Genomic DNA, 26002 nt, shown 5'->3' on the forward strand with positions numbered 1-26002 from the left:
GAAAGTATAGCAGTAGAATTATTTTGCTTTGAACTGTAAGTACATAAATGCTAAACAAGGAAAACAATCCCAGACAACACAACTACATGCATTTCCCCATGCAACTAATAGAATAGGATTATTCTTAGCAATTGTATTAATAATAATAGATACACATACTTTACTATCACTCACAGAAACTTTTTTTAATTGGGGACTTAGGATTTCACATTGTTGGAATACAGGTCAAACTACTCATAATTTATATATTTAATGATTATAAGGCACTTTTCACATGAAACAATATTATACAAGATAAAGTGTTTAAGATGATTGTAAATCAGTGCACTAGAATATAGTTCGTGCTCACCTATTAAGAATACGAGACATAATGGAGAATACCAGCTTGTATAAAATGAAAAGTTATTCCAAAATGTAGGAATATGGTACAATTTACAGAAATATTTACATTTCAAAAACTTGAAAACACATTTCTTTGGAGAGCAGAAGAGACAGAGCATTAGCAGGCAAAGAGGCACTTCATGAAAGTATACTGTAATTCACAACACATCAAATGCAGATGCTTTCTAGTGCGGCTGCAGGTTTTGCTGAAGCCTCAGAATGGCTGGAAATAACAAGAAATATTTAACAGCTTGGATAATCAGCCCATCGATAACCAAGATCTTATGATTGTAACCACTTCTAAATAATAGTGGGGGAAAAAAATGTACAACACCCTGTAGAAGTGCCAAAAATAAACACTTGAAAGTTCCAGCAAGTATAAAAACACTGCACACATGTCTGTAAAAGGTAATCATCACGCTATTTACAAGGTCTAAACATAGTTTTAAACATTTCTCTATGCTGTTAATAGCATAGAGTAAAAAGGAAGGTCAATGAAAAGACCTTTTGGTAGTAGAATCCAAAACAGTAGTACAAATGTAAAATACCAGAGGCATGATCAAGATTATTGGACAAAGTCCAACACACACAAAAACAAAGTTTGTAACTATTAGCAGCAGTGTGGCCTTCTTACCAATGGCAGTAAGAGAACTACAAGGAATCTTAAATTCTTAATTAATAGGTAATGCGTAGTTAAAAAAAACCCAATAAAATTAAATCTTTACATAGAAAGAGAGAAAAAGGTGCCCCTAAATTAGGACTATCAATTCCTTGATACCATTTTTACATAAAAAATAAACATTAAGTACACTTCAGAGTCTTATGAGATACTGAACACAGTGAAAGTACTACAGATGCCTAGGCAGCAGAACTGTAAACACTTGGTGACAGTAGACAGGACAAAGCAGTGTTCTTGTTATGATGCAGATGACCAAAAAAGTCTTACAACTGCAAGTCCCTTGGTCCTAGGAAAACTGTCACCTGCTCACACTTGCCAAAAACATTCTCTCTGGTGCAAGAGACTTCAGGACATGGCTGTGGAAATAAAGGTCTGTATACTGATACTGTATTCTTACAGTAGTGTCCAAAGGCCACAAATATTTTACTGTTTCATATCTAATACTATAGCAGCATCCAGAGGCTTCAGTGAGTTGACTCTGTGCAAAAGTCATAGTACTTTGCCAGTAGGCAAAAAGCCAGTATAGAATACTTCTTGACATTTTCACTATTTTAGTCCAGATTAGAAAGATATGCTCCTATTACATTAAGGCATAGATTTTAATGTAAGAGGAAATTGTTTACTAAATTCAATTTGGCAATATACCAGACACATTATTTTCAGAAGCAGAATGGCTGGAGATTGAGCATTGGGGAATGAGGGCTTTGAGCAAGCTTCTGGCCTCCATTCTGAAAGATGTACTGCTGTACAGAAGAGGATGAATAGAACTAAAGCAGAATGAAAACACTCAAAAGTCCCCAGATTGGTAAAAGAAATTAACTATAAAATTATTCCAGCAGTTAATTCTTGTAAATGGTGCTTGAATCAGCTGAATCCTGACTAAGTTCATTCTATCAATGAAGAGTGTGACAGATAGTATCCCTTCAGAAGCTTGAAGTGCAATGCTAGGCAAATATACATAGATCACACTTAGCAGCTATATACTCTCAAGACTTCATTCCAAAACCTGAAATATACCTTAAATTAGATTGCCAGTTGCTTGGCTCCAATAAAATTCCCTTCAGATGATAATAAATAATTTCCATAATAACATCACATTTCTGACATGCAGCATTTTCCATATAAATTTTGCCTGGGACTTGTTGCCTAGTGAATATCAGCTTGATCAAATATTACTGACAGCAGGTTCCTTTTTCTCACTAAGAAAAATGTTCTTATAAATTCAGTCTCCCATTTTAATACAGTCGTCTTCCTCTCATCAGCTCCTTTAACATAATGCACACTCTCAGGGAGTCAAAACTTGTTTCTTGAGCTTTCCCAGAGTTAGAGATGTCTGAGAGAGCTTGCTCAAGGATTTTACAATAACACTAGAGTAAATAATAAAAAAATAAAAAAACCACCCACATAAGGTTTTATAGGTCATTATATTTTAAATGCAGGATAAGCTACAGAATGCAATTTTAATACACTTTTGGTAAGCCAAAGCAAATATGTGAATATCTGCAACTAGGGGTTACATGTCCATGACAATCCTCTCCCACAAGTAGAAATGTTATTTTCCATGACACTACCCAAACCATTCTAGAAATCACTGGAAATGTCCAGTTTTCATGTCTGATAAGCAAATTCAAAAGAGGGCTGACTTTCAAGCACAGTGACTTGGCAGTTTTGAGGTACTTGCAAGGGGGCTGCTAGTTTGATTCTATTTAAAATCACTAGTCACTTCTGAAAGGGTTTGCTTATGTATTTTTAAGGCTGCTAATATAGTATTGACATTACCTAAGTAGTCCTGGACTGTTGGAATACAAGTATCAAGTACTCATTATCAACAATACTCATTATATGTACAGCCTTTATTATTTTATCATAATAGCATGAACACGTATCTACAACCTTTCTCCTCAGCATATAAGGCAAGAGGGTGACAACTAAAGCAGAGGAGCAGGAATGGGGATATCTAGGTGTTATTTCTGATATTGTTGCTCCATTAGAAATGCTGTGTACTATACAACTGAGTAACAATTTAACCATATTGTTGACACTTCTAACTGCAGAAATCCTCATGGAGAATTTCAATTTCATTTTCATTATGTTGATTTTAGATATCCTTCAAATTACCTCTGTGTAAATGAGGCACGATTCAAGCTATTTACTTCAAACAGTCAAGGACAGGAAGAAGTATGATGTTTTGTTTTGCTACACCAAGCATAATTTGCATTGCTTGCTACCTGTGGAGAACCTTACTCTTGGGATATACGGGCAATCTGATGTACAGAATAAAAAGCCTCTTCAATTTCTTCAGCAGTCTAAGATAACACTACCTTCCAGTAATTTTTTGTACTTCCAGTCATAACAGTAGGTTTATGAGCTAATTAGAAGAGCTTATTTTTCTCATTAGAAACCCACTGATTACTACAGTTTCCATTACTTGACAGTATAGAATATGGATATTTTGTGAAAGCAATGCTAACAAAATATGTACTCGACACGTAGATTAACAGTATTCTCTATCAAGTAAGTATCAGGCAAAAAAGCCAAATAATTTTTGATTATAGACACTACAATCATCATGAATAATACAAACGTGGGCAGGCAAAACAGGCTGTGCACTACAGAGAATAGTTTCCCTTTCAACTGAAATAGGCTGAAATAGATCTTAATACAGAGTTTCTGCAATTACCATAGAGCTACAGCTTAAACAACTTGGAAATTCATGGATATGTTTTCCCTTTACAACATTAATATGACTTTGAACCCGCATCTGATCATTAAGGCTATGGCATGCATTAAAATACTTGGTGGCAGAAAATGTACAGCAAAGCAATAGAAAAGCTTGATTAAGTGATTTTGTCCACCATCAACTGTTATGCTCTGGTACAGACAGGAATACGATGCAGATCTTCTAATCATAAATTCCTGAGTGCAGCAGTAGTAAATAGGAACAAAACATTTTAGCAGGACATTCCTTGATTATCAGAAATGTGAAGTCCTTCACGGTGGTCACACACTATTCTTCCCATGCCTTGAAAATGCAATTTCTTTGTCCAGCTCCTTCCAGCCTACACCTAGGTCTCCAATCTCATTCACACCAGTCTTGACTTCTGGCCTCCATCTCCGTTCCTTGAACACTGTTCCTAGAACCAACCTCTTTGTCCAGCAAGGCTGTTCAACACCTCTCAGACTCCTATCATGTCCGTATTCACACATGCAATACAACACTCACAATGGTTTGGGGTTTTTTTTTGCCTACCTGTTCCCATTTTCTTCCTTTCTGGCTAAATATCCAAATTCCTCCCTCTGCAGTCCTGGTCTGCACTTTGTCTATAGTTCTGGCTGTGTCAAATTTCTCCCGAGTTCTACGCTCAATATGTCCCTGTTCTCTGCCTATGTAGTATCATCAGATCTCAATCAGATCTCTCTATCACCTCATACCAGTTTTTGCTTCCATTCTCTGAGATCAAAGGAATTCCAGTTTCTCCCATTTTAGTTCTACATGACATTATGCTTTTCTGGCCAGTCGCTCCCTTTCTTCTCAGCCAGCTGATCTATTCCATTCTTTACTGTAATGTCTAGTCCTGGATCCCTTCTTTATCTTCTTTAGCCTCTGGTGCCAAGTTCCATGGGAACTTGTCCAAGTTTTGCATTCAGACTCATCAGCTTCTGCCTCCCGATTGCTTAGACTTATGGGAGCCATGGACAACCCACCCATGGAAGAAGTTCTGTGCTCTAACATCAGGTGGTTGGCCCATGGTCAGCTTAGAGAACAACGGCATACATTTGCAATTGCAGAAGTATTCCAGCTTTAGCCCAAGCTGGAAAGCTCTCTAGCAGAGAAGCTCTTCATGGAACCTAGTAATGTTTTAAGACATCTCTGATGAGCATATTAAAAGTAAGATTGTTTCCAAAGGCTTGCAATTTCATTAAATTCATGTTGGTTTTCATCAGTATATCAAAATGCATGCTTCTGACAGAAAGGATTTCCCCATTCCGGAATACCTTCAGAAAGAACATGAATTACAGCATCTCAAAGGAAAGGCATTTTTAAAGATTGTTTTATTATTAGAAACTTTCCCTTAGCTTTATTCTTGAAGATTGTGTTGGCAAAAAGTTGGGTTTGGGAAAATTCAAGAAAAGAAAACAGGGACTTCTAAGCTTAATTACTAGGAGTATTACTAGGCTTGCGTAGTTTATATTTACTTCCATTAAATCATAGAAGGTCCACAGTGATAAATATTAATTTATAAAATTAATTAGTACTTAAAAGATACTGATTTAATTAGAGAATCTCTATAGGATCATGATTTCATTTAAAGGATTTCAGGATGGCAGATATGAGCAGCAACTCAAATGAATGATGCCTGCTTGGGGTTAAATTTGGTCTTCTTGTGTTTTATTATCTGATACAGCATTTTTATCTGGTTGAAAATTTAGCCATCGCAATAAACTCAAAGCTATGCACTTCCAAGAGATATTTAGATTACACTGAATTCTTAAGTTTCAAATCTTGGCTGACAGAATGAAGTTCTGGAGAACTTCTACTGATAAGCAATCAGGCACTTCAGAACAATTCTGAGCAATTGCACTCAGATATTCAAGTTGATACTCTATAGAGACACACAAGGGATAAAGCAGAACAGTTTTGAAAATAAGAAAATTAAAAATTATATGGCTGCAGGCTTAGAAATAAATAGCTTAAAATTTCACCTATTCACAAATGATCTGAAGGAAATTCAAATTAAAGGATATCAGAGTTCAATTTTAAAAGAATCTATGAATGAAGAATTTTGATGGTCTATTAGAAAAAAAAACCAACTTGAGGAATGCATTTAAGAACAGTTGTGTAAAGTCTGCAGGCTCATATATTTACAGTACCTAACAGCTGAACTGTAAAAACTGTGTATGTCAGACACACGTTCCTCATTTCACGCAACCCTTGCCTGCAGGCCATTACCATGGTCTCAGTTCCAACTTTAAATTCCACGTGTGCAGCTCATCTCTCTAAAGCTAACGCTGTGGGTATTGAACCACGAAAACGTGGACTTTGACATTTATCATTTAACACAAATACACATCTGAAAGTATGAATACTCAGTAAAGCCCAGACTTCTTGAAGATGAAAAGTGAATCTGAGAATGATCAGAGCACTGCAGGTCACTAGGTAGGGGATTTATCTACAGCTAGCCAAAAGACAACAGTTTCAGATCCTTTTCTTTTGTCAAAGACATCTACATAAAGTAGAAGCATGAGAACTAGTTTTGTCATAGCAAGGCTAAGTACTAGTAGCATTCTAATCCAAGCAATAGAGAACTTAAAGCAGGCTAATGTGTGCGGCTTTTGCAACTGTGCTGTAGAGCCACTCAGTGTTAACCTGTAAGCAAGAAAGGAAATGAATGAGAAGTGTTTGAATCAGAACTATTTTATTCACCTGAGATCAGGTATTAGCTACATTTCAAGTGAAATAAATAAAAGTAATACAGACAGAGGTCCTCAACTTTATGCTACAGGCAAGCCCAGGCTGTTGACCTTGTTCATGTGAGGAATCTATCAGCGCAGGTCTATCTGTGCAAAACCTGCCTTGGACATTTTGAACAAGCTCTTCAAACTATTTTTTAAATTATTATTTATTTATTTTCCCAGTTCATAAGTGACTCCTATCCAACCTGAAGAGACAGCGGTGAAGGAACAACCACCTTACAATTCCAGAACAGTCTTACCTGAAGAGCATGTGTCTATTTCTTACAAGAAATTTTTAAAGAATGGTTCTCAAAATAAGCCAAGAAATGCCAGGGGGTCATCCAATGTGCATACACTCTAATAAATTGTATCAGCTAGGCAGTTTCATATTACACTTGTCAACTCATTCTCACAATTTCATTAAGTAGGTTGAAACATTCATTTTAGAGACATGAATTCAAAAACAGAGGATTTAGTTACAGCTCAAAGATAAGCATTCACAAGCCTGATTTGATTTAATAGTAGCTGAAAGTGCTCACTGCCACTTGAGAATTGAAACTATGGTTTATGTGACTAATGAGAATGAGAAACTGTTGTTGATATGCTGCATGGTAATTTTGTTTTTCTCTCTTTTCCTGAGTGTGAAATAGATATTTCAAATGCAGTTTTCAGTGATGGGGATGGGAGTGTGAGAAAAGTAAAGTTGGAAAGGATGAACTATGCAGCAGTAGATATTCTGACCAACTTCTTGAACTGCCCCTTGTGTCCTATAGGAATATCTCCAATGAGAACTCTACCATGCATGAAGCAAGCAAACAATTACAACCCTTCTACAGCCAACAAGAAAGGAGCAGAATCTTAATTTCCTAACAATGCACATAGATACAAATTCTACCATTTAAAAAATAGTGTTTATCCTCAATCTTTAGTATTAAAATACTATGATAAGAAAGTTCTGCATAAGGGAAGTGATACCAATAGAGAGCACAAAGCAATTACAAGAAAAATTCATAATGTAAAAGTCTCTTACCAAACCAATTTCAGGTAGAAATTTGGCACACTCACCCATTTTTTACATTATTTATGCAATACTTAACTGCTCAAATAATTAGTTTTATAACAAAAAAGAGGTTGTCAGGGCAGAAATTATAAGCAACGAGAGAAGAAAGTCTAGAGAGAAAGCAGGATATAGAACAAGGAAAGATATTTACAGTGGTTTTCCTAGTTTTCTTTATCACTATGAACTATTTTCCTTCCAAAAGCTTACAGCTTGCAATAACCCTGCAAATGCACATCCTTCTCTGATCTACTGATAAAAGAAAACATGTGTCAGAGGTTAGCAATCATTTCTATCTAAAATGTCTTAGCTTTTTAAAGTATCTTTCATCCATTCAAGCCATATTTATTTCATTATAAAGGTCTTTAAAATTATTATCATGGTTTATATGTAAGTTCTAAGAGTATCTGTGGAGTTTTCTGTTTTGTAGGTATTTCTGTATTTTTACCCAATTATGGATGAAGTGACCTTGGAAGATCACATCATCAGGAGAACATAATAAACTAAAGGTTGTTAAACTAATTAATTAGTATGATTTTTTTAAGTGAAATAATGACTAATTCAGTAGATGTGTTACAGAGGAAACAAGGTAAAAAAATTCTTTAATTATTTCTATTTTCATCCAATTTTTAATAAATGTGTTATTCTGGAATGGAGAAGAACACAGGGAAGAATCATTGTTTGCACGGTACAGCACTTTAGATATTCCTGATAAACATTCTAACAACTGATATTTCTCGCTATTCAATAGGCATACTAAAGTATCTAAACACAATTGCTCTTCTTCATCAGTTCCTTTACTATATTTCCTAAACTATTTGGGTTTCCATAGTGTTGAAAAAAATTAAATTATACAAAGGAGTAAATCATTTAAATTCTGTGTTTTGCCCTATGCTTCCTGCAAGTCAGTATGCAAGTGACTTAGGTAAACTTTCACCAGGTACGTTACCCTGGGTTTTTTTTGTATGACAGACAATCCAAATTTCTCTCTTATTCATATAAAATCCACTCTCCTACACTTAATACTGTTTGAAATTTGTATCAGAGGTTCTAGTGAAAAACTCAGGCTCTACTTCCATTTATACAGGCTAAAATAGGAGTCTAAGTTTTTTTTAAATTCTGTTTTTCCCTACAATACCTCAGGGAAGCAGGGAAGCATGTGAGTTTTACCAGATTTGATGTCCAAATTGCAAAATAATTACATCTGTCTCATTTTGATGGTGAGCTGCTTCAAATTCCCGGAGAATTTTCTTGCTACCCAAAAGGGCTTACTATTGTGGCAAACTGAACTGAATATAAATTGCATATACATGGCTTGCTGGGCAATTTAAGAACTTTTAAAATACTGTCCATCTCTTTTCTACTTGTTCAGTAAACCATTAAGACTGGTCTGTCCATAAGCTCATCCTTCCAGATATCTTATAAACATGAAGTTTGAAAGAAAAAATAAGCTATGCCTAGATCTGACAACTGGGACTTTCACCAAGAGAAACAAAACCAGAGGGTCTGAATCTGCAGCTGAAGTTCAGGCAAGAACCAGCTGGCACAGCAAAATCAGCCTGCTGGGACATGTTTTAAGATTTCTGGTCTGTTGGACATGACCAGTTGCAGGGTAGACTAAGTGTTTATGACGAACAACATAAATACCCTCTGCGTATATGTTTCCAGCCTGGAATGAGGTAGAGGTCTTGAGTATTAGGCCTCAGTATGCCACTTCATTTCCACTCTGCAGTGCAACCCTCTGCACAAGCAGAACATTTCCGCCATGCAGGATGGGAAACAGCACTAAATTCAAGGTACGCTTACGGTAAATGGTTTATGACTTAACCAAGACTTACAATGTAATATAAAGACTTGCACCCACACAAGAAACCATCTTTAAGAGTGGCCAAGAGTCACCATGTATTCATTTTTATTTTTTTAAAAGGGCTTGTCTTGTAAAGCAAAAGGTAACTTCTCTACTGGCACCCTAAAACCCCACCTGCAAGTGAAAAAAATCAAGCTAGCCAGGCAGCACAAGCTGAAGGGGCTTAGCAGCCCAAATGAATCCCTCAGTGACTCCCTGCCAGCTCTAGCATGTCCTTGATATTAGAACATAGCAAGAAGAACCTCCACTGAGAGAGAAAGTAACTGCTAATGATGCAGAGAGCACAACTGTTCCCCATTTCACATCAAAAAAAGAACAAACTACAAAACCATGCTTCTTCCACTGTTCAGGAAAAGTGACTTGCTTGAAGTTACATTACCAAGAAGAGTCAAGGAAATGGGGCCAAGTAAAACCAGCAAAAAACCTCTCCCTACCATCATTCATATGTAGGTTGAAATCTGCAGCTGTGTAGGGCATACTTCATTGTATTTCCAGATCAACTGAACTTTGGTGGAGAAAGTTCATTGTGCAACACGGCAAAGGCTGCGTGATGTAGCATAAAAGCATGCTAAGTACCCAAATGTTGGAAGGAAAAGTATTGTTAAACACACGTGTGCCATGAAAAGGTGGGCAACGTGCTCTAACAAGTATGTCTGTATGCAGCAGTGTAAGAGAAAGCTTTTCTGCCATTAGACATTTTGCAAGCTGTGTAGAACATGTCTCCTGCAGAAATTGTTTTAGTGTAACTTCGGACCTCTCAGTTGTCGGAACTGCAGTATCCCTCCCCCCCACTACAACACAGAAAGCCTGTGTCCTGTACCTCATAACAGTCCATCTATGTGTTTACACTTTTCACCGATAATTTGTTTTTATTGGAGCTTTAATGAAATCCAGTATTTTCCAGCAACTTTCTCCTACTAAATTTGGGCACCAGCTCACACAAACAGAGGAAATAAATTTACTCTAAATCTTAAATCACATAATAAAATTATGATTTCTTAAATTAAAAAATACATATTTAAATGCTAAATCTTAATTATATTGAAAGATGCAAATCTGGAGTTTGTGCTCAGCATTTTATAACTGAAGATAGCTAAAGCCTAGATTATACATCTTGGTCTTTATCACTTTTGGTATTTTTAAGAGTAGTTTCTGCAAACTCTCTTTCTCTTTTAGTTATTACCTAAGTGGATGTTAGCTATTCAGAAAAAGAATACTTACAGTAGCTCCAAAACTGCAGTTCAAATGATCAAGATTATTCTACAGCCCACATACAGAATTATCCTCAGAATTATAGAAAGGTTGAGGCTGGAAGTGACCACTGGGGGTCATTTAGTCCAACCTCCCTGCTCAAACAGGGTCACCTAGAGCACACTGCTCAGGATTGTGTCCAGAAGGTTCTTGGATATCTCCAGGGAAGGAGGCTCCACAACCTCCCTGGGTAACCTATTCCAATGCTCAGTCACCCCCACAGTAAAGTTCTTCCTCAAAGAGGCCTAAGAGTTATCACTTACTGTTTAACAGAAACATAAAGTTAAAACCTACAGATGCTATTGAGTGTGTACAATTTTTCTGATAACGCTGCATGAAAAGAACATTGATTTTCCACTGACTACAGTGGCTGCTATCCAGCATGGCTTCAAGGACATGAATACAATACATGAGATGCTTCTAGTCAGCACAGTGACAGCAAGCTGCTTTATCTTGAACCATAAGATTTGGGGGGGGGGGGGGGAAAAGCTAATAATAATGTTTTGCATATACATCAAAACAAGAATTTTCAACTACCTGTCTTGAAAGCAGTTGCATGATCCTTTGAAGTCCAATCTTAGTAACACGAATTAGCCCAGTAATAAAGCAACAGCCCTCTCTGACTCAAGGTTTCGCACTAAGTGTAACAGCTCTACCAGAGTGTAGGTTGGGAATAAAGGAACATCTCAGTGTTCCACAAAACTGGCCTGGATTCTTCTTTCCACATAATGCAGAAGGAACTAATCAGCCAGGAGGTAAAAATAGAACCTTCAAGGTGCTTCTTTCTAGAAATGCTGAGAACATGGGTACAAGATGGTTGCAGAAGAAACAGGCCATTACATTTTCAGCGGCATTAGGATGACTTTGGCTTACAGGCATTGCAGGTGGAGAATGCATTGACAATCCATATAAATTACAGGCAAGAAGCTAGCCAGGAAACCTAACGGAATAGTGGTTTAAAGACTACCTTCTGTAAGATAGCCTAGTCACGTTAAATTTCTTGCTGCTATGTTCTAAGACAGCACTGTTGCACAAGAAGAAATGCAGAAAATCAGGAATTATTAGTTTTTAAGAGGAACGTGTTGTCTGAAAAAGTTCACACAGGTTCTGCAGAACCAAACCAGAGCATAGCGACAGTACCTTCTGCTAGGGTTTGCGCTTGCATCACTGTTTGTGCTTTATTCCACAACCTCAGGATAAAAAGGCTTTGAGATAACATTGCTGAGCAAGAACACCTGATTTCTTCCACAGATAAGAATATTGTAAATAAGGACTTTCCACTCCTACACTTTCAGATAATGCCAAAGCTAAGCACAGTAATTGTGTTATTGCCAGAAGAGTAAATTAACAGGTACACACATAGAAAAAATTGAATTCTCTCTACAGAGGTTGCATCTAATATCCTACACCAAATGATGGGTTTCTCTACTGGAAATGGCACTCAATTCACTACATGACTTGTGACAGCAGCATAAGAAATGCCTGGCTTTCAAGACAGCATGCTAAATTGTTTTGCTAAACAGTCAGTGTCTGCAATACTAATTACAGTGGTGCAGCTTCTAGATCTAAATCGTTTGAAACCACAGGTTGTTTAATGTACCACTGGCTTAAAAAACAACAGCAGCAACAAAAAAATCACCAACAACCAAAAAAAAGATTTCCTAGGGCAGAAGGCAGAAAATGGGGAGAGGAAAACATAATTTACTGGTATCCATACAGTACATATTGCTTATGTTAATTATTATGGAATCATAGATGAGTGAAAGACTGAAAAAGATACAGCTGGAAGCTACCGATCAAATACCAGTTAAACTAAACCCCTGTTTTTTTCTGGATGCCAAATGATTATCAGGATCTGGGACGCCAAATACTATAGAATAAAGTTGGTACAATGATGTCATAGCTAGCTCAAAATATGCTGACCTTATAAATGAGCCACCACCTTTTGACCACAGTTTGCCATGGATGATGGATGTCAATTATATCCATCAGAAAACAGGTAACTTAAAATGGGAGATTTTATGACATTTCTAGAACAGTTTCACCCTGATATTCTGAAGTCTTAGGCACCAAAATAGCACCAGATTCAGGTTCACTCTGAGTCTTGATGTGTAAGATAACAAAGACATGGTGAAGGGACGGAAAGAAACAGGATACTCTATACGAATGCAACGTGCTCAGGGTTTTCTTAGTGACCGTGGTTTGAGGAGAATGCAGAGCAAGTGATAGCGCAGAAAAGAAGAAATAAACTGAGATGGGTGAGATTACAAATAGTGAATTGGGATGTGACGCAGGAAATGACTGATTTCCCATCTACTGCCCTTGCAGAATCACTCCTCCTAGGCTGGTAGTTAATAGCAACCTAGAAATAAACTGCATTAAAACTCTGTGCATTTGAAACATTGCCAAGTGTAACACTTGGGGGAGTTTCACCGTCTGCTCAGTCTTCTGCCTTCTACCATCTTCACAATCATACGGTTCACATTTCTTGATACCATGACAGCTGAACTTTGTTTTTAAAGAAGTTACAAGGAGATAAGCACTCCACATAAAACCCAAGAACTTTTTCACAGGCACAGCTCTGCAAACAATGTCGTCCCTCTACCTCCTTTGCTGTCTGATGAATGCAGTATTTGCGCTGAAGCAAAATGAACCTTATCTGAATGCTACTGACTAAAGAGAACCAAAGGATGAAAAAACCCACATAATTAGGAATGGAAAGGGATAGTAAGAACCTAACATTTGAGCAACTAGAGGAAAATAAGCATCTACTTGACCACTAGGTCCACAATCAGATGTTAATCTTGCTTCTCCAGCCTTCTTCATATTGTTTTATTGCTATTTTTAACATGTTTGTTAATGTGCTATTTTCAGAAGTAACCTCAAAAATCTTTTGAATGGTGGAACTCAAAGCTCAAATGCTTGTCTCCAACTTTCAATTCTGTGTTTCAAAATTTTACTCTCTGTCGCAGTGTAGTAACTAACAGTCACTACACATTTCCTACCCTAAAACTCTGCACGCGGCAGAGCTTTAAAACCACTGCACACACTGACTGTGAAACTGAATCTCCACGTCTGGTTTACAGGAACTCAAAATGGAGCATCATACAAAAATCTGGTTTGGATCAGTGAAGAGGAGGAAAAAGACCCAAAAAACAAAAACAAACAACAAAACCCAAAACACAGAGTGAAACATTTAACTTGCAGGAAGATTGAAGGCTTAATTTTACAGTGATTTCTACTAGTTAACACTGACCTACACTTAAAGACCCGCAGAATAGCTTCAAATACTTCAGGACTTGTGCTAAATCACAAAATAGTTATTAACAGTCCAACCCTCTGGCACATTTATTGTCACTTCTACAATTATTTAATAAAGCATGTGGCATTCTTCCTACTACTCAGCTCCCGCCCTCGCCCCCACTAACAAATGATGTATGCGCTGTAGCAAAGAAAACCAGCTATGGAGCGAGAACTGATAGCTCTTGCACTGAGAAACCAGCCTGATTCAGGGAGATAAGGCTGTGGCCAAATACTACAGTTAACAACAATTTATTTCCTGAGAGTCCTTCTCTTGTTCACTAACAAAAAAGTAAAACACATTTGTCTCTTACGTTCTCTAAATTTTCTGCCTAAAACGTCACAGTACATTCCTCTCCTGCCTATACCTCTGAAAGATACCATTCTCATGGTCCTAAAAAATGTTTTCTGTTGTTTTGGGTTTTTTTAAAATTGGTAGTGTAAAAGTGGAAGAACAAGTAACTAAAATTCTTTTTTGACACTTAGACAACCGAGTATTCCAAATATCCCCCTTCAAATACTGAAGCTCCTCTTCAGTTTCAGTTTGAAAAAAGTTATGACAGCAGATTTTTCTTCTTTTTTTTGATGGAGCAGCGTACTTTCACAGATGATGAAAATTAAACAGAAAGGTGCCCTTGTAAAGAACAAACAAGAACGTAATCTCACAGTGAATCATTCAAGAAAATAAAGCAGCTAGTGATATTGGAGAGAATAGCTCAAAACATTGGCTTTTCTGACTAATACTTTCAGAGAAATACTGTTTCAATCCTATTATCACATGCAAATATTTTACACCCTCCATAGTACCATTTATTCAAGATGAGGCAGCACAGTGGTAGAAGGATGTTCAGTGAACAGTGATGCTGTTTGATTCTTGTAAAGAGATGGCTAAACTCCTGGCTAAACCTGACTCCATCCCAGTTAAATCTTCTTCTCCATCCCCCAGTAACTCCCACTCAGTCTGCCCCCTCCATCTCTCCCCTCACCATCCCAATACTCCTTGATGTCTTCTACATTGCCCAGCTATTATTGTTGCAAAGAGCAGTGGAGGTTATGGCTGGTTCCACGCTACACAGGCTGGCTGGATAAGCAGACTGAGGGGAGAAGAGCTACTGTAACATTCACGTGGGCTTCTCTTCTATCCACTTAGTCACAAAACTAATTTTATCGGAATTTTAAGGAACTGAATTATTAAGACTGTTTCCCTGATAAATGAAATAAGAATTGATAGACTAACAGCATGACTGCAACAGTCAAGTCTCCCAGGAAATCAGAATAGTACAATACCTATAAGCCTTCAGTAACAGCAATTCACTACCCCCTCTTCCACCCATCACTGCCAGCAATAGCTGAGAAGTGTTAGAAAAATATTCTGCCCTCTCTAACCAAGTCAATGCACTTTTTATCTCAGAGATATATCCTCATACTATATTAGCAGAATGAGATTCCAAGACAACGAGTTTATTTACAAGATTTATACATCATCCTGAGTTTTTTCCCTGCATTCTATTTCTCCTTATTTCCATCATTGTTAGCCCAAAGCATTCCAGATTTTGGCAGTGGAAAAACTTTACCAACTCCAAAGTAGACTAATCCAGTATTCTTCTGCTTCTGGCAGAACTGAAAAACATTACAACTGAATGCAGCTGTAAATGTACTCTGGCCATTCCTTTGGTCTAGAATTAAAGGCAAGTGTAAGGATCATTTTACACCCGTATCAGGTGATGGTGAGCTCTCCTGTGACAAAGAATTTCCATTTCTCCCTGGCTAAGAAACTAATTCTCAGCAAGCACAATAGCTGTGGAATACACTGTTTTCCCAATGCTGCTGAAATACCTCTCCCAATTGCTCTCTTGCTGTTCCATTATACCCTCCCAAAAAAACCCTAATGCATATAGCTTCAAGAGACAGTCAATAACGAGATCTAGTGTTTCCACATTGTCCTCAACCATGATTTAATTCACAGGTTCCAAGTTGTTCTCCCCCTGCAGACACCTGTACTATACACCACTCTGAAATAAAGTACTAGAAAAAAGTAAGTCTTTGAGTGTGTATAAACATATATACGATCATAAATCTCAGCTTCCAATTCCAATCAATGCAAGAATAAAGACTTCTACCAGGTAGCTGCAGTGCGAAAGCCCAACAGTTCTCCTCCTCCCATTCCCCCCTTAACATTCTGATTCAGAGTACACACACAGTGTGTGTGTGTGCACATGTATTTCAGTATGGAGGTAAGCCTTCCAGCTTTGCTTCTCCAGGGAAAAAGGCTATCATTATTCTTGGAGATTAATTTTCATAACCAGGCCAGTATTAACTAAACTAGAGCTGCTACTAACTGAAAGGAAACATTATTCAAAACTCTATTTCACCTGCATGCTTTAACAGAAAGATAACACAGATTTTAAGAACTGAATTTTTCAGCAACAGCCCAGCTAAGAGAAGCATTATTTTCCCTAAAAGTTTTCATCTTTCCTCAGCTGGGGCTCTTGGGGCCTCCTGCTCCATGAAGTGGCCTACTAGTCTTTGAACTACTTTTAAGAACCAGGAGTACCTGATGTTATAAACTATCTGAATTGAATTTTTTGAAGTAAATTCCCCAGGTTGTCTATACTTAAGACACTGGTGTGTGGCATTTTTCATCTATAAAATTCGGTTTAGAGTCCTACTGAACAGTATTTCTGCCCTCTACATTTAGTCTTAGTTGAAGAGATATGAAACCTGCTAACTTCCATGATCTCCTACTTACACGATTAACAGAGCTTACTTAACAAGGGCACATTGGAGAGCTGCTGGTTAAACAAAAAGACATCACTACCACGACGTGTTAAAACTACCTGTTGGCTCATGTTTGTCTATTTACTTCTACCTTTATCAAGAACTGCAGATGGAGAATTTATAATTAACGGGAAAGCCAAACGTGACCTTCAGATCATCAATATCTATTTGAAAAAAGCATATACCATAAAATATGTCTGAAATGGTCACAATAAACCTTGTGACTGGTTTAGTATTACCACTACATAAGAACACCATGAATTTAAACTAGGGAAACAAAATAATTTTGGTGCCTGATTAAAGAAGCTCAACTATGAACTCATTCACTTGGTTTTGGACGAACTCAGAGAATTTTGCTTTGACAACAGAATTATTAAAACTGAAAACTACCTTTATTTCAGTCATGAGAGATTCATATAAATTCTTCAATGTTGTTCTATTTCCAGTGATTTATTTTTTTTTTTACCCATAACTGAGGGACTTAGCAATAGATGAAATACATCTATTCATGTATTTCAAGCTCTCCATATCAAAAAAACCCCAAACCAACATGCAAAGTGCACTGTCCTTACACATCACAAAACGTCAACACATTCTAAAACTAGAATATTTCACCCTAAATACATTTTTTTAAAAAACACAAACAGGTTTTGTCATAAAAATATCACTTAGACTTACTAATTTAGTTAGCACCAGGTAACATTTCTTCCAGTAAGAGCTTTACTGGAAGTAAAATTAAAATACAACTAGTAACAAAAAGGTACTTTATTATTTCATTAATAGGCTCTGAAAATATTTGCCACCTCAGACTACCACAGAAGCTGATGAATTTTTTCCTATGCGTACGTGAGGACAGAGGTAAATAGGAGCACTCTGCCCAAGATCTCCCGTAACTGCACTGGATGGAAATTTTCTTTAAATGCTGTCTCATAAAAACCTAGTTTTCCTCCACTGGTAGACTGTTTCCTTGCTGTGCACATTCAAATTCTTCAAAAAGGTATCAGCCCTGTCTACAAATGCATGAGTGCTACCATATTCTACACCAGATTTCACACAAATCACTTTTCTGTCTAACGCTATGCTGGTTCTAAGTGGAGACATCAAAACTATGTAATTGAGATAGTTGTTTCAGCAAAGCTGAGAGAAAAAGTGAGCTGATATTCTAGCCATTTCTCTTCTTTCTTCTATCAGAGATTCCTAGAAGCACTTCTGATCAGTCCTTCCACCCAACCAGCCAAATTATGACCAGAAATGAAGAAACAAAATCTAACTCCCAGTATAGGTAATAGTAAAGAGTAACCTGAGTGTAGTGCTGCCTCTTAACTTGAGGCTTGTTAGACCAAAAAAATTATAAGGATTCTAGATCCTAATGATGGCAGAAAAATTTTCCAAGTATAACTTTTGGCTATCAGCCTAACACCACAGGCTTTAACTAGGGCACAGATTAAAGAGAACACTAAGGAGAACAGCACCTGAGTTTAACACAATTACCTTTTAATACACCTGGGCTTATTTTCCTGCTAAAGGAAACTACCAGAAGCCATTAGCTAAAGCAACAGATTTCTAATCAGTTTGTTTGTGCAGGTCACCTCAAATTGTGGAGCAAAGCTTTGCAATAGCTTCCCTTCCTTTTTGCTTTCCATCCACGACATTGTTTCTTTTCTGAAACTAGATTATGTTTCCTTTGTAACTCTCAAAACTGCATGTGAAAGCCCAATGATTAGTCTGTGTAGTTACTACCTGTCATTCCAGCGTAGTCTTACATTCCTATTTAGAGTTCACAGTTGCTTTGACAAATAACAATTCCAAAAGCAAGTTTCTAGTTGTGGGAGGGATACAAGCAGGGTTTACAGTTTTGCTGACTTTGTATTCACAATACAGATTTAAAAAGTATGTTCTTAAAATTTAATAGGTCTAGTGACACAAACATCAAAATTTAAAAAGTCTAAACAGCAACAATAATACGAGGGAAGTTAAAGCTTGCAGAAAAGGTGTAGCCTTAACTTGAACAGCATTGCTACTACTGACATAAAAACGTGCAGTTTCGGTATTTCTTACATCTACTTGTGGCTTTTTTTTTTTCCCTTCCAACAAACATCTGATCAAAGGGAACATCTGCTGCAGAAAGCAAAGTCACCTGCCAATCTACAGCTGACCTTCAAAAACTTAAAAAGCTCTAGATAAAGCACTGATTATTGCTTTTCATTTCCCATCATCTCAGATGTTTGCACAAAAAATGAATCCATTACATACCTGCAAAACTTGCTCTTCTGAGGATGACACAAACAGATCCATTTGTTTTGGTTAACAGTATGAAGTTTTTGGCCTGCAACAGCCAGGAATATTCTGTCTAAAAGTCTTACAAACAACAGCAAGTCCTACCTAGAGAAGACCAGTATCTTCTCTCAGTATTTTTATAACAAGGAATTAAAAAGGTACCTCAAGGGTTATCAAAGTACCTAGTATCTTGTACTTCTCTCCCTCCCCCTTCACAAATAGAAAGCAATGAGTAAGTTGCAGTGTGAAGGTTAAAAAAAACCCCACCCTTCACAAATAATAAGTGTAATCAGTAAAAGGTTTTACAAATACAAAATAGTAACATTTTTATTACCCTGTATCAAAGCCAGAGCATCTTCAGTGTGACATGTGATGCTTTAAAATATGATGAACTGAAGCAAAAGGTTATCCTTATTTTACAAAGATGAGCAAAGTAGAACACGACTAATCTGTTAGAAAAGCCAGATTTATACTCAAGTGTCCGGTAATTCAATTTAGAAAGGGTAAGACCTCAAGTGTTTATGTTGCTCTGAATGACAACAGAGTTCTGAAGTCTAATACTCTTTCAGGTACAAACTGAATAACTGTACTATGGCCCCGTGGCAGCTGAGGCTGCAGTTAAACCACAATTAAAAAAAGGATATTTATTGCTCAAGTATAGAGAGGTTATAAACTTGTTGAAAGGAATGCGGCAAATTAGCAGTATTGCCATAAAAATGGGTGCAGCACAAAGGAACAAAATGCATTGACCCCTTGACTTTGCTGTGTTTGAGGTAAGGGCTGCTGTTCTCCACTTGAGTCCACCAAATTACTTCTACAAAACATGACCTTTACAACTGTATCTCCTACCACTGAAAAAAAATTGCTCACAGAAGCAAAAGAACCAGCACATTTAAAAGACAGGTTAGCAACCTGTAAGCATGCTTAGCAAGCCTACTTCTATTGCAGATAAAAGATGCAACCTGCATCTCATTTTAAGCACCCTCTCACATCCTTTAACTTCTAGCCTAATAAACCTTAAGAAGGTAAGTATTACAGTGAATGCTTAATTGTCCCTATCATCTGCAGGTAGATAATCCAAACTACTGACCTTACTGATGTTTTGATGGTTTGGGGTTTTCTTGGTGGGGGTTATGTTTTGTGGGGGTTTTGTGTGTGTGTGTCTGCGCATTTTTCTAAAAAGACAGAAATACCCCAGTGACTATATTCACTAAAGGACCTGCACTGTGCAACTTGACTTTAAGATGAATAGGGAATTTACTCTACACAAAGCATCTCAAATAGTTAGTCAAAGCCAACCTATGAGCAAGGGCTTTGACCCAAGCTACACAAATCTAAGCACAGAGGCCTGTTTCTGAATCATACTCCATTTCATACAGGGTAGGATGGGGAGAACTAGAAGGAAGAGAACCCATCCATTAGAGAACTTAGCCTACATTGCTCTCCTAATGGTTGAGTGACATACACCTCTCCAAAAAAAGTGAAAGTTACTTGCAATTGGCCCACAAAAGAAAGGAAATAATTCTAGCAAAGGCTCTCCTCCCTTTTTTATTATCAAGGGATCCAAAGTTATGCTCCTATCAGTCCAAGAATATCTGTATCCATTCAAACACCTCTTTTAGTAGAGGACATATACTTCCTGAACTGGAAGCACTGTCAAACCAGCTTCAACTTTTGAAGATCTAATACTAATACTGAACAGAAATTAATGTGAATGTTCATAACACCAAGAGACCATACAACATGGCCTGTTTGGTATCACTGCTTACAGAGAGTCTTTTGCTGCCAAGCATGTATCAGGAGATCTTAAACACTTAAAACAGTCCTTACGAGTACACATGAACCTTATTTCCCACTTGCTAGTATTTCCCAGCTACCAGTTCTGTAATCACTGCACTCTTAGCAGCAGACAAAGCACAGCTCAGTTCTAACTCAAGATTAATTTGAGTTACTGTGGTGCTGCCGTATTTAGGGAGTTTTAAATCACCTACAGTGCTGCAAACTCTGCCCCATAGCAAAAAGCAGTATAGAATTCATGCTACAAATCACCTTCCTCAACTTTAACCAAAGATCAGCAAAATAGTTTAGCTGCTCAGCTGCAAGGTTACAACAAAATGAATCCCAATTATTTTAAGTGGACTTGAAAAAGTATGAAGCATGACTGAACCTATTACCCTAGGCTCATCTGGCACTGAAAGAAAGAAGCTGGCATACAAAGGCAAGTGTAAGGGATCTAAAGGAAAAACACAGCAAGAAAAGCACTACACCCTGTGACAATATGAAGGCCATGGTGGGAGGAAACAACAGGTACCGGTATCGATCCAGTCTTGCACCAAGAAACAAAATCCAAACACAAGAGGCCTGTCATAGCACTGCCATCCCCAAATTCTTTGCTTAACATTTTTGTCTGTGTTTGAAACCATTAACCTGGAACAGTGGAAAAAACAAAATAGAAGCCTTTGTCTCAAGAGCTACAGACTAGGATGACTAAATGCTTGCTGTTTACCCATAAAATCCCATGACAAAATTAAACCCTTTAGGAAGACAAGTCAAGCTATATTGAGCTATAAAGTGCACGGAACATAATAATATTCTCTCAACATGCTAAGAAACCACAATTATAACCAGATGTGAGAGTGTAAGGATATGAATATCATTTATACAGCTGTAGAAAATCAGGAATGCAAGACGGCTACATCAATAAAAGTGTCTTAATTAAATGCAAGCTGCTGAAACACAGCAGGCCTCCCAGAGTAGCATTTCCTTCATAAAAATTCAGATTTACTAACAAGATGCTCACCAATTTAAAGTGGCAAGTTGATAGAAACACTATGCAAGAAATTGGGTCATCCAGTATATGCTAAGCGTAGTGATGCTCCATTTTTCCGTAACATCAAAATGAAGGTGAGAAGAGGCTGTCTTGTTTTTTTAAAGGCCATATGATCCCCTGCCCACCCTCATTAATAAGTCATTTAAGACTTCAAACTATTAAAGCTTTTATTTGAAATTTAGTATGTCTGTTTACTCTGTTATCAATGACATTGTGGAAAAGCCAAAAGCAAAGCAACAGGAAAAAACAGTAAATCGAGTACTTTTGTTATTCATGTCATCCCTGTATTTTTAAGGCTATGTTAATTCCAGAATGTCTACAGGCAGTATCAAAAGAAGATGAGCACACCTGGATATTCATTTATGTATACCTAATCCTCTGTTCCTGCATAACAAGAAGGTCCTTTCATCAGCCTTCAGCAAGATCAACAGATCAACACTTCTGTTCAAAAACTAGGGGGCAGGCAGGGGGAAGGTGACACAACGAAGAAGCACAAGGGGAAGAGTCAGCCAAAGCAGTAGAAAACAGGATATCAGTCCTCAGGGTTTTGAGAAAAAGAGTGTTCCTACAAAAATCTTTCTGCAAAAATTTCCATTTTCTCTAATAGAATGACATCTACCTATAAATCCCATACAAGTTTGAAATAAAGCTAGAGTACAGTGAGCCTTAAATATTTATACTACTTTAAAACTTTAAGTGAAGTGAAAATACTCTTTAGGACAATCCTAAAATTGAGGAGGGCTCTAAATGGGCATAACAGCAATTAAAAAACACATTTTCCCTGTTACCTACTTAAAATGTAAAATAAATGTGCATTAATAAAGTGAAAGTTCTTTATTGTGCTTGTGAAGGACAACTTCTACATCCATCACTTCTCACTTCTGATGTTCATGTAAACCCAATAGCTAGAGTGTAAGTTACAAAGTGAAAGTCTGAAAACATCTTGTTTTCACAGCTCTTTCCTTTTGGTAATGGCAGCTTCAATGCAAGTGACAGCCAAACTTCTGCATTTGGAATTTCAAATGATCTAGCTGAAAGGACTCGAGTTTTAGGAACAACCATGTGAAAGTTTTAATCTTCGAGGAAAAAAAAAAAACAGGAATGACACTGGATAAACACTTATCCATCTTGGGCATGAACTCAGTAATGTTTGTGAGAATATAGATGAAAATAGCAGAGGTTTGGTATGAGTAGTTAGAGAATTCCTCCTGTTCCGTTTTCAAAAACAACAGACAATACAAGATTTTGATTCTTAAATTTATTTTTAGCAGGATGTGTGTACTAATGGATGGTGACATCATTAGAAGATAGGTCCATGTCCACCACCTGCAACAGAAGCTAGACAGATGTTAAAGAAAACAATTTAAGAGTTAAAGATGACACTACTTACCTAGAGCAGACTTAAGTCACCTACTAAGCAGTACAGTTAGTTTTTGATGCAGACATAATAGCTCATATTTATCTGTTTCCAAAATTTTCTGTCAAGATTTAACGCATACATTACCTTGATTTTGATGGGAATCATGCACTTCTGTTTAGAAACAACTGTTAGAGAAACTTATTATTAAAAAAATACCCATGGAAAGATTCATGGTTATTCAAAGGTACTTACCTGTACATTTTTTTCTGCAGAAGATAATAGGTCTGCAAATTTAGGTCTAAAGCTCCCATCTGAAGTTTAAAGTTAGCAAGAATTCTCTGGGAATTCAAATTCTAATATTGTTAAACCAGATCAACAGCAGGTAACATTTCTAGGTTCCACTAAGAATATAACCACTTATTTCTTACCATACCTGGGTATTTGACAAATAGGTAGGATCTCAGCAACGTACTTACAGATTAGCAATATTAATTCAGAAAGAAATGAAGACTTGATACAACCCAGAGACCATTTTATACTAAATCTAAAATGTCAATTGCCAGAAGTCTAACAAATGAAACAAGCTTTTCTAGAACAAATTAATTTCACCAGAAATTAAATTTATAACAGCAAAACCTAAGGAGAGAGAGTTCAGGAAACAAAGTCTCAACGAATTAGCTGACAGGCCCTTTCCCAGTGCTATTTTAAATAAAATGCTAAGAATCAAGGTGCAATCTGAGGTATGGTATTTTCTAAGACTGTAAAAACAGAGTCCTTGCTTCAGAAAATAAATGCATCTGGCTACAGGTATTTTGTATTTACATCAGAAGATAGCAATTTCTTAAACATAATAAAGAAAACTAAGTCAGCTGGCCCTACAGACAGTATCATGAAGACATCCTGATCTTATACTTCAAAACTTTGGAATGTTTATCAGCCTGAATTTCCCAAACCAAAAGGAACTTCTGCTAGTGAGCATAAAACCATTTATCTTAACACAAGTTTAGAAACTTGATTTCAAGGTTCTTGTTCTTTCTTGGTTCATAGTTCCTTATTAGTACCGTGGGTGACACCATTTTGGTTAATAGTTCTTTATTAATAACCTGCATTTATAACCACACTGATTAGCCTAAAAACATTCTTGCAGTTTACCTCAACATCCTAGAACTTCACCTGTTTAAAACAGACTGCCACAGGCACTGAAGACTATCTCCTGCTTTCTAAAGACACACCTCTAAAAACAGTCCAAACAGGGAAGTGTGCTGTATTAGAATGAGATTCTTCAACAGTTCAAGTAATTCAGCCAAGAAACCCAGCCTTAGGGACCATGACAGCCTCAGATTAAGCAATTGCTTCCTTTTAGAGTCTGAACTTTTTCATCTAGTAATACAGGAAAATTAATCCAGTTTGTATTTGTTGAAAACCAAGACGGGTGGTATCTGTTCACATCTGCACTCCATTTGCTGTTTCTGATTAACTAAGCTCTCTTGTTTTTACACAAATATAAATCTGCCAGGAAAACTAAGTCACTACGTTTTGAGCAACTCACTATCACAGTGGGCTACTTAAATGGGGTCTAATTGCTGGGAATCATCTACAAAAAGAAGTGAGTGACAAGACAATCTGTACTACACTGGTACTGTAGAAGCCTGTCCTTCAAAGACATTAAACACACACACACACAGCAGAAAGGTAAGGCAGGTGATGAAAAGCTTGAGACTTCCTGTTCTTTAATCTTCCAGGTTCCATTTTGCAGTTGGACAGTTGCTGCTGCAATCAGCACTACCATGCATAACATCTACCTTACACAATGTTGGTTGATACTCTTCCTACAGGATAAACACAGTGAAGCTGATAGGAAGAACCTTCATCAATTGCTTTTCTGTGAGGCATAGAGCAAAGGAAGGCAGTCAAGGAGTGAATAGTCCAGGAATGACACAACTGATCTGAATGATCACTTCGGATACATTATGAACAGCATTTTCCTGAACAAAGGCACCACAAAATCTGAACTCAAGTTATGAAGTTACAAAAGCATAAAGAAACCACAGAGTTAAGAAAATGTTCTTGACAGGTCTATATGATGAAACCTGAGAATTAATTAACTTGTGCATTATGGGCGCTGCAAATGTTCAGCTATCTCCACTTGCAAAAGGGCACAGCTTCAGTTCTATTATGGTAATCTAAGTTTGTGCTGGATCCTATGTCTTAAAGCTGAGACAAGTGATTTGGGAAGCAATGGACATGAAATTATGGAACTATTTAGAATATGTGGGATGTTCAACAGGAGGCTTGACAGTATTATACAGTAGGAAAGGAAAAGAGATGACTGGTAATAGCGAAGAACAAACTAACTTAGGGGATCGTTCGCTAATAATGAGCTGTTCACCCCATGCCCTTCTTTTATCAATGATTTGTTCTCTCCTGATGGTACTAGTGCTGCTAACCAGCTGTGCTAGAGGCTGTAGAAGCTAAAACTACATTTTACTGGGTTTAATGGATGCCCACGTCAGGTTAAAAAGTTGTGCTGAAATCAGTAATTAAATCCTTATCCTTTTAAAGTGACTTCACAAACCTACACCTAGCAGAAAAATCATTCTATTCATTAAAAGGATAGTATTAAACAATGTAATACATAACTAAGACTTACAACAACAAAAAGAACAATACAGATTTTACTCTATGAAGAATTTAAATTTGTACCTTTTAGGATAAGACTTTATATCTGCACTACTAAAACTAAGCCTGTACGTACAATGAAGACTGAA

General features: G+C 37.1%; 1 protein-coding gene across 5 annotated transcripts in view; it reads right to left on the minus strand.

Annotated features, from left to right (window-relative positions):
• Positions 1-26002, minus strand: part of RPRD1A (regulation of nuclear pre-mRNA domain containing 1A) — a 45169-nt gene that overhangs the window by 4782 nt on the left and 14385 nt on the right. For 2 of the 5 annotated variants that reach the window (XM_030474874.1, XM_030474716.1), the window contains exon 7: positions 23118-25116. The exons of 1 other annotated variant lie outside the window; for it this stretch is intronic. In XM_030474874.1, the coding sequence (XP_030330734.1) occupies positions 25038-25116 (79 nt within the window). In that variant the 3' untranslated portion in view covers positions 23118-25037. Of the gene's footprint in view, positions 1-22689; positions 22946-23117; positions 25816-26002 lie in introns of those variants that run through there. 2 more of the 5 variants (XM_030474545.1, XM_030474802.1) reach the window with 2 other exon arrangements.

The sequence above is a fragment of the Strigops habroptila genome, chromosome 1, assembly GCF_004027225.2.
Source record: "Strigops habroptila isolate Jane chromosome 1, bStrHab1.2.pri, whole genome shotgun sequence".
In the NCBI taxonomy this organism is placed as follows: Eukaryota; Metazoa; Chordata; class Aves; order Psittaciformes; family Psittacidae; genus Strigops; species Strigops habroptila.